This window comes from Eptesicus fuscus, chromosome 18 (assembly GCF_027574615.1).
Source record: "Eptesicus fuscus isolate TK198812 chromosome 18, DD_ASM_mEF_20220401, whole genome shotgun sequence".
Lineage (NCBI taxonomy): Eukaryota > Metazoa > Chordata > Mammalia > Chiroptera > Vespertilionidae > Eptesicus > Eptesicus fuscus.
In genome coordinates, this window is record NC_072490.1 from 8774994 (window position 1) to 8784316 (window position 9323).

General features: G+C 44.4%; 1 protein-coding gene across 1 annotated transcript in view; it reads right to left on the reverse strand.

The window, feature by feature from the left end:
- Positions 1-7717, reverse strand: part of ANO10 (anoctamin 10) — a 92023-nt gene extending 84306 nt beyond the window's left edge. The window contains exons 1-3 of the mRNA XM_054729815.1: positions 7632-7717; positions 1081-1233; positions 3-200 (exon numbers count right to left, since the gene is read on the reverse strand). Of these exons, the coding sequence (XP_054585790.1) occupies positions 3-200; positions 1081-1219 (337 nt within the window). The 5' untranslated portion in view covers positions 1220-1233; positions 7632-7717. The remainder of the gene's footprint in view (positions 1-2; positions 201-1080; positions 1234-7631) is intronic.
- Positions 7718-9323: the final 1606 nt, after the last annotated feature.

Sequence of the window (9323 nt, forward strand, 5' to 3'; positions counted from 1 at the left end):
ACCATCAAATCCTTTGAAGTTGTGTCGGGTTCCGTAGGTGAAGGCTCTCATGGTGTTATCGTTGCACTCCTTTACCAATCCCACCGCTTCTGCCCCGAGTAACAATCTAATATTGGAGGCACCAACAAGGTATAAGTTCTGGTTCTCCACTGTTTCTTTCTCATATTTATTTAACAACGGTCTAAACAACAGCTGGGCACCTTTGAAAACAAAAGGTAGGCACAATCTTAGAAAGAGACAAACATAAAAGTTTCAAAAATGAAAACTTTCTAAATAAATATTATGTCTCTAGTTTGGTAGAAAGAAAATAAATTATATTAACAATTTAAATCCATCTTCCAAATAAACAGGAAATATAAGTAAGATGGAGATGGCAGGTTCTTTATAGCTTTTTGAAATAAAAGTCAAAGCTGGAAAATGCAATAATAAGTGGCTTGCCAAATATTCAAACTAGAAATAAATATGAGACAAGAATTCAATATTTACTAGTTCTATCTATAAATTTGTACTCATTATAACGGATAAGGATATAGTTTCTAATATAAAAAATAACAGATCAAAATTTAAGAAAATTAATTTGAAATAAAATAACCTAGTAAAAATGCTTCAAATGTTACACGATTACATTGAACTATAACAGATTGCGTGAATGTTAAATATCAAATAAATAATTTTCAATGATTTTTCCCATAAATGTCTACGTTTGATTGAATTTAATGATAGTTTTCTTTAGTAGGTTTCCAAATGTTAAGAGTAGATGTTAAATCCAGTCAACGTGGCTCAGTGGTTGAGCATCGACCAATGAACCAGGAGGTCACAGTTCGATTCCTGGTCAGGGCACATGCCTGGGTTTCGGGCTCGAACCCCAGTGTGGGGAGTGCAGGAGGCAGCTGATCAATGATTCTCTCTCATCATTGAGTTTCTATCTCTCTCTCCCTCTCCCTTCTTCTCTGAAATAATAAAGACCAAAGAGACAACATTAATTTTAGAAATATATCTATAAAAAATTGTAAAATACACTTGAAAAAAATTTTTAGTCACTGAGCATGAGTAAGTCTGAGTAATATTTCTTTTACTCACCTCCATCTTTCTTTTTCATGGTAATTCTGTTTTTCAGCCATTCCTTGGTTTCATCTTTGACATCCTGAGCAAGTTCTATGACTACCAGAGGCGTGAAGGAACTCTCGAAAGTATCCAGAGCTGATAAGGTCACTTTCATCTTTGACAAACTTGCTGAAAATTAAAATACAATAAAAGGCACACATGGGATATAATGGGAAAGAGAAACATATAAATTGTATTTGCATTTTCTCTTAGTTACACCTAATTCTGACTTCCAAGATAAAGCAACATTTCTCATGATCCAGATGGGTTATATGACCGGCTTAACCAATGGTTCAAGCACCATGTGAGCCGGACCCTATACAAAGATGAGGGAACGCCATCCATTTCCGTAAGCAGCTCAGAATACAATAGGGAAGACATTCAGGTAACAGAAAAGTAACAGTATAAAATGTGCTCTTGCACAAGAGGAGTTAGAAACTATTTACAAAGGACATGACAGCAGAACAGGATTTAGAAGAATGAATAGGAGTTTGCCACACAGACAATGGAAGGCATTCTAAATAGAGAAAGCTGTATTACCCACAAAATAATAATGAAAAATAGTCCACCAGTGTGGCTCAGTGGTTGAGCACTAACCTATGAACCAAGAGATCACCGGTTCAATTCCCAGTCAGGACACATGCCGGGTTGTGGGCTGGGTGCTACAAGAGGCAGCTGATCGATGTTTCTCTCTACCCCTCTCCCTTCCTCTCTAAAAAAAAATGAATAAAAATAATTTTTTTTAAGTTCATTCATTCAATATTTTTTAAAAAATAAAATAAAATAATGAAAACTAGCCAACAGACTCAGAAAAGGTGCATTATCTGTGTGAAGGGTGGAGGGAGGATGGGAATGAGCTGGTAACTAACAAGGGCCCATGATTACAGAGGAACTGGGCCTTGTCCAATAGATGCTGGGAGTCACTCATTTGTTATGAGAAGGGAACTGACAGTCCAATTTCATGTTTCAGTATAGAGTTGATCTCCTAGCATCAGCTTTCTCTGTTACCTTTATCTCTGTTACCAAGCTTGAAAAATAAGAGTCAACTGGAGACCCACAAATGCTATCAGTCACTAAGGCCTTTGGCCTCTCTGTAAAATATTTCTCATATGAATCTCTCTGACCAAGCGATTCTCAGGGGGCGATCTTCAGACTGGAGACTTACTTATTCTAACTTTGAACTTGGTATAAGTTTTAATGACTCCAAAGGACAAGTATAAGTCAGTTTTCTAGAACAATCACAAAAGGAGTGACCAACAACATAGAACGCCTTTCCTTTCTTTGGGGGAAATCTTGCAGCAAGCTGATCAAAGAGATCCAGGTTGTCTAGCTTGGACCTATAAGCTTTGTTTTTTTCTCTAACAGAGCATAAGTTTTGTTTGGGGCAACACAGGTATTATAAATCAATGTTATTTTCAAATTACACTACAAATACATCAGGAATACTATTAAAGATACCAACCAAATCAAAAGTCAGCACACGAGGCTCTATAAAGGAAACCGGATCAAAATAGGACCTAGTACTCACCTCCAAGCAGCTAATGATATAGTCAGGATTTATACAGATGGCAGTTAGAGCTATGGAACTCAGAACACTTCATGTGTAGAAGTTTTGGATCAAGCAAAGGGAGAAGCTGTGCTACACAGGGGAATAACATGTATGAATCAATTAAGTGAGAATCAGGACAGTGTAGAACAATAAGACTGCAACCATTTAAGAATACTTAATGCTGTCATTTACACCTGACCCAATGGCCAGTAGGAGTCACTGTCGGTTTCTGAGCAGAGGACTAGCTAGGTGTCAGAGTGATGTGATTCCCTGTGGGTAAACTTAGGGAACAAGGATATGCGTGGTCTTCCTGGTATTCTTTCAACTCCCCAGAACTTCTGGAATCTTTCATTTAAAAAAATGTTGCGGGAAAATGTTACTCTACCAGTAGACTATGAGATAAGCATCATCATCTTTTAAATGAAAATACCAAACACAACCACCATGAATCACGTGCTTACTGTGAACCAAGCTGTGATAGTCTGGAAAGTACAAAATAAATAAGGTCTCCATCTTACTGTTGAGGAGCTCCCAGTCTAATAGCAGAGGCATGTGTGCATCAAATCATTCTGACACCTGGGCTATGTACCTCAGCAATAATCCGGGGTGGAGGGGCCTCCTGAGGAGGGGAACAAACTCTCTGGGAAGGAAGGAAGGAAGGAAGGAAGGGAACTAGACAACCTACAATTTGGAAAGATAAATGGATGGCTCCAGGGTTCCTAACCGGAGACATGGAAAGAACAACTGTGCATGAACAAGCAGCAACGTTGAAAAGACTGGTTAGGTGAAGGGAACAAGAAATTGTTCAGCAGGGCATATGTAGATGGCATCAAAGGTCAAAGTTTTTTTACCCAGTATGCACTGGCATGTAATAAAAGGCCTACCTCATAAGTGCCGGGTCATAAAACAATCTTTCTGAGACATGAAAAGCAGGTTTCAGTTTTAAACGTATATATGAGCACTATTTACAAACTCAGAGTAAATATTTGCTCATTGATTTATTCTCATTTGAGATATAATCTCCCTTTTATTCCTCAAGGCGCATTCTTTTTCCATTAGAGCATTTTAATTGTGTCTAATGTTCAAACTCCAGACCAGAAGGAGAGAGAAGGAGAGAGAGAGAGAGAGAGAGAGAGAGAGAGAGATGATCCATAAATGCTAGATATACTTATGAGGATATATATTAAACTGGAAATGCAACATTTGGCAAATAACTTGAGAAGTTAGGCATTACATAGTTTTTTCTCCTATATGTATAATGTGTATATACATATACATATCCTATATAATAAAAGACTAATATGAAAATTGTCCCCTTGACCAGGAGTTCGATCAGGGGGTGGGGCCAGCCAACTGCCCACAGCCCCTCCCCTCGGCCAGCCCCGCCCCCAATTGGCCTCTCCCCAATTGGTCCCCCCACCCTGATCAGGGCAGGCCAACCTGACCCCACCCGTGCACAAATTCATGCACTGGGCCTCTAGTACATAATATAAAAACAACATATCCTAAATGTACTAATTCGAAAGAATATAATTTGAAAGACTATATGCACCCCTATGTTTATTGCAGAGGCACAACCTTAGTAAGATTTTCAGTACATTACAGACAAAAGTGTCACAATACGTGATTTACAAAGAATTCTTACAAATTCAACAACAAAAAAATTCAAAAACACTGAAATCACAAGTCACAAAAGAAGAAATACAAGTGGCCGACACACATTTAAAAGGATGTTCAAATTTACTAACAAAAGAAATGCAAAAGTAACAACAAGATACTTTTCCCTTCTCAGATTTGCAGAGGTTGAAAGATAAAGAGAACCCAGTTGCAAAAAACCAGGCCTTTTCACACATTGATGGCAGAGATAATATGTGCCATTCATTGGGCCACAGTGTACTGACAGCCTGGGTTACCTAAGAGGCAGGAATCAATCCTCTTACACCACCTGTGCTCTCTTTTTCCTGTCCCTGCAACCCGGAGCACTGCTTCCTGTGCCTTCTGCTCAGGAAAGCTGTCACTGTACAGTAACACCTCTGGGGATGCCCTCTCCTCGGGAGATCTCTGCCCCTCTCTGTGTTGGGCATGCACAGGATGCAGGCCAGGCAGACTTGTACTCTGCAGTTCGCTGGCCAGTGGCACCCAGGCCTGCTCCAATCCCACTTCTCCCCAGTGATGTGAATAGCAAGTGTTAGATGTTGGAAATAAGAAGCCTCATGGCAGCACTGCTCTAAGCTGAGTTCTGCAATCTGCCTTTACCAGAGGGTCTTAATGGGAGCTTGTTCACCAGCATTGTGCATACCAGATGAGTACATGGGACCAAAATACCAGATGGGGGCACATTAGGGCTTTAAGTGTGGGTGCAGAAAAAGGCCTCATGGTTTCAGTTAGGGCAGATCTAAACAAGTATATTCAACGTATACAGACTTCTTGGACACTGGAGGGAGACTGCTTTCCACTACCATAGCCAATGTCCCCCTTTTATCCAGACTGTCAGCCAGGATGGCAGCCAGGAATGACTACAGCATGGAGCGACAGGTTCCACACAGGCCTTGGGGCACAGGCTCAGCAGATAGCCATCCCAAATTCTGTTCTTCTTTATCACGTGTACAACTGCACACAGGGCCGAGGAGAGCAGTACAAAGGAGCTGGATTACTGATTTGTGTGTCTTTTACATTAGCTCCTGGAATCACTTGACTACTACAGGAAGAGGTGAATCCTGACCATGGGGACTGAAACACAGGAAAAGAAACCCACTGTGAGTTCAACCATGTGTGTGTATGGGGGCAGGAGGGTTCAACCATGTATGTGTATGTGTGTGTGTGTGGGGGGGCGTATATGCATATTTTATCAATGAACAAAAATAACAGTGGGCCCTTTACTCTCTTCCTGAGTCTGGGTAAAGGGGGGAAAAAATAAGTGGAATTATCATAAATTCAAAGGCCAATAAGAAAATGCACAAGGCTGTCTTGAGGAATCAACTTGTTTCAGACCCAAGGAGAAGCGTGAAATAAAATTACAAAACCCACTCAGTCATGAAGCAGAATGGAACACGTCCGTGAGAGAAAAATGAAGGGCCACACGGATGGAGCTGGAAGACGGGGGGCGGGGCTTCCTGGGAGGAAAGCTGTCATCCTAAGGGCCAGGGCTAGAAGTGGGACAGGACTCCCCCAGAGACAACCCAGCAGCGTCCGCTAAAACCTCCCACAGGCAGTTAAGTTTGAGAGCAATTGTGGGACACCCCCTCCTTGGGATGTAGGGCAGCCGACTCTCGGTTACGTAGGAGATGGGCCGATAGGGGAGTGAACAATCAGCACCGCACACACCCACCCTCCCCCCCACCCTCCCCCACTCGAGTTTCTCAGAGACACCGACAGAGTAGGGAGGCTGGTGAGGCCCATTCCCTGAGGAACATATGTGGGAACCTCGTGACCTCAGGACTCAACAGGAAGCTGGAGGAGATGAGACAGGGCACACTGAAGACAGCCTGGCCACAGCGGCCCAGGCCTGACTGCACGCTGCACAGTCAGAAGGCACAGCCACCCAACTGAGTCTTGCGTGGAGTGACCAGTGAGGTGAGACAAGACTGTCCTCCTCTCACACTTTCTGTCTACTGTCATCACCCCAGATACTACCAAGATTTTGGTCATTTTGGCTGGATAATGTCTGAAAATCTGGAGCAACCCTGAATCTCACCTCCAAGCACATGAGCTGGCTCACAGTTGAAACTCTGGTATGTGATAAAAGAATGAATTCAGACGATGGACTAAGTATTATACAACAGTTTTAAAAATTTGTAAGGAGAATTTTTCATGATCCGGGAAAATGGTGAGGAAAAAGCAAAATAATTATTAAGTAACAGATAATATGATCCCAATTAAGTAATATGTACATTTAAATACACAAAAAGTACAAAAGAAGAATTGCATCAAGATTTTAATGGGGATTTTCATTTTCGTCCTTATACTTTTCTCTCTCTTCCAAGTTTTTTTACAATGAAAAAGAAATTTCACTGTTTTTTTTAAAGTGCACACACTCTCCAATTTACCAGGCCTTTTCTATACCTTTACATTCTTTTCAATCTTTTAAATGTCATTCTTCATCGCGATTCTAAGATTCTTTCAGGGGTAGGATTAGATTTTTTAGAATTACAACTCCGCAGGACTTAAGCCAATGCGATAAAACTGTTTATGAGACTGAATAAACCTCAACTATACTTTTAAAATCCCGGACCTCCATCCATGGTCTCATCTGCTCAAACAGGGTTTTACAGAAGACAGCGCACACCAGTGCTGGCTCTGTGAAGGCACCAGGAAAATTGGAGCAGCCTGTAGGCGGAGGACCCCATTCCGTCCATATTTCTCCTGTGTCCCAGGCACTGCCCCTCACTTGCACCTATTATTTAAAATTTTAAACTGTACGACGTGTCCCAGCCAGAAGCATGGAAACCCAATCACCCCGCAAGCCCGCTCCCGCCACGCCCTTTCTGAGGTTCCCTGCACCCCAGATTGTCAGGGGAAACGTAAATCCTGGGCCTCCGTGAGCTGGTCCTTCCAAAGCACGCCCTTTCCTATGCTTCGCTGACTCCTCCACCCCACTCGCGACCACCTTCCCCAACGTTCTGCACCTCCCTCCGCGAGAAGCCCCCCATCCTCAGCTCGCCACCCCAGATTTCGGCCTCACCGCCTTTCTTCTATTCCATTCCTCAACCCTCCGCGCCCAGACTCACGTCCCCTCCCCACACCCGGGCTGTCCCCACCCCCCTATCTGCGACAGCCACTCCCCCTCAATACCTTCCCTCCTCCCTCTCCCCACCTGAACACCCCCCACCCCACTTCCCCATTCCCGGGATCGCCAGCTCGGGGAGGTCCCTGGGAGGAAGGGCGGCGGTCGGGAGGAGTCCCAGGAGGCGTCCCGGGTTTGGATTGGGGCGCCGGCCCGCGGAGAGCGAGGGGGTCCGAGGTCCCCTCCCCCACTCACCGGCCGCCGCGGCGCTCCACGTCTTTGGGGGCGGGCCGAGTGCCGGGGAGACCCGGAGGCAGGGGCGGGCCGGGGCCTGCGGGGCGGGCCGGGGCCTGCGGGGAGGGGCGGGGCCTAGACGCGATTACGCGCCGTCGGGGGCGGGGCCACGGTGGCAGAGGCGGGGCCTAGTGCGTGTCGCTCCAGAAGAGGACCGGGTTGGCCTACCTGGCCTGTCATGTGGAGTGGTGGCGGAGCCGGGAAGGGGAGAGGCGTGTCTTCTGGGCTGTCACTCCGAGTGGAGGCGGGACTACGGTAGGACAGGCGAGGCCTCGCTGAGCTGTCACTCTGAGGGGGCGGGACCACAGGAGGGGGGGCGAGGCCTGTCACTCCAAGGGGTCGGGACCACAATGGGAGGGGCGAGGCCTCGCTGGGTACAGTACTTAGAGCAGGTAGTACTTCACATTTTCCTCTTTTTCCATCTCTTAAGGTCCAGAATCCAGTTTTCTTGTCACTTGCAAGTATCATTTTAGTTGTAACTCATTTTCAGGTGGTGAAACCCCAAATTCATATTATTATTAAACCTCACATCCAATAAAGCCAAATTCCTTACAGTGGTCTAGAGGGTCTCCCAGCCCCCTCATCATCCCTTATGTCTCAGAAAACCTATTTTCACGCTCTTTTTCTCTGCCCCAGTCACTTTGGTCTCCCTGCTCTTCCTAGAACTCACTTGACACCCTCCCACCTGCCACCTCGGGGTCTTTGCCCTGGCTAGACCCTCGGCCTAAAAAGCTCTTTGTTAATTATGGAGATGGTTTTTCTTCCTCCCCTTCCTCAAAGGAGTGGACTCCCACCTTCTCATTGAGGTCCTTTCTGACCATCCTATTCAATACCTGCTCTCCTCCCCACCCTGCTATCTACCTTACCTGCATTCCTGTGTCTTTCATATATTAAAAGACCTATCTCATCCTTCTAGAAAGAAATATGTAAATTGTTTGCATCCTCCCCGTGTTGACTACAAACACTATTTGCTAGAGCAGCCGATATGTCATATAAGTATTTTGAATATTCTGGGGAAAGTGTTATTTTATTTCTGCTGTGTTTTACTGGAAACCTGTAACCTAGCGCAATGACCCATTTGACATCTGCCAAGCAACCAAGGACACAATTTAGCTCCCAGTGTTATTTCAATTTCTTGTCTTAGCAGGGAACAGGCGAAATGGCTAATGGGTCTTTCCTGTGTCTTCTGTGTATCCAATACATTCCTGGAATAAAGCCATTGAAATAATAGAATTTCTCTATGAAACTGCTCACCTGAGGAGAACTGCTCATCCTAAATTATTAGATTTTGATTAAGATGGGTATCTCCAACTATCAAAATCTATATCATTAGTGTCAAGAAGTACAGAGGATATAACATTTTACCATATTTGTGAGCTAATAAATTAATCTCACAATTTCATGGATGCCGAATGAAGACAAGAAACTCCTGGGTCAGAGACGGAAGACTTTATTACTCACTGCATAGCAGTTGGTGTGAGTTCCATGTTGCCTCAGCTCCCCTTGCCCCCAAGTTCCAAGGGGGTAACGTGGAGCAACCCAGGTGGATTCTGCATACTCACTGGGTTTGCATCGTAGCTAAGAATCTCTGAGTTTAGGTAACCCTGGTCTCTTAAAGGAGCTGCTAGCAAGCCTGCTCAACCTTACCTCTGA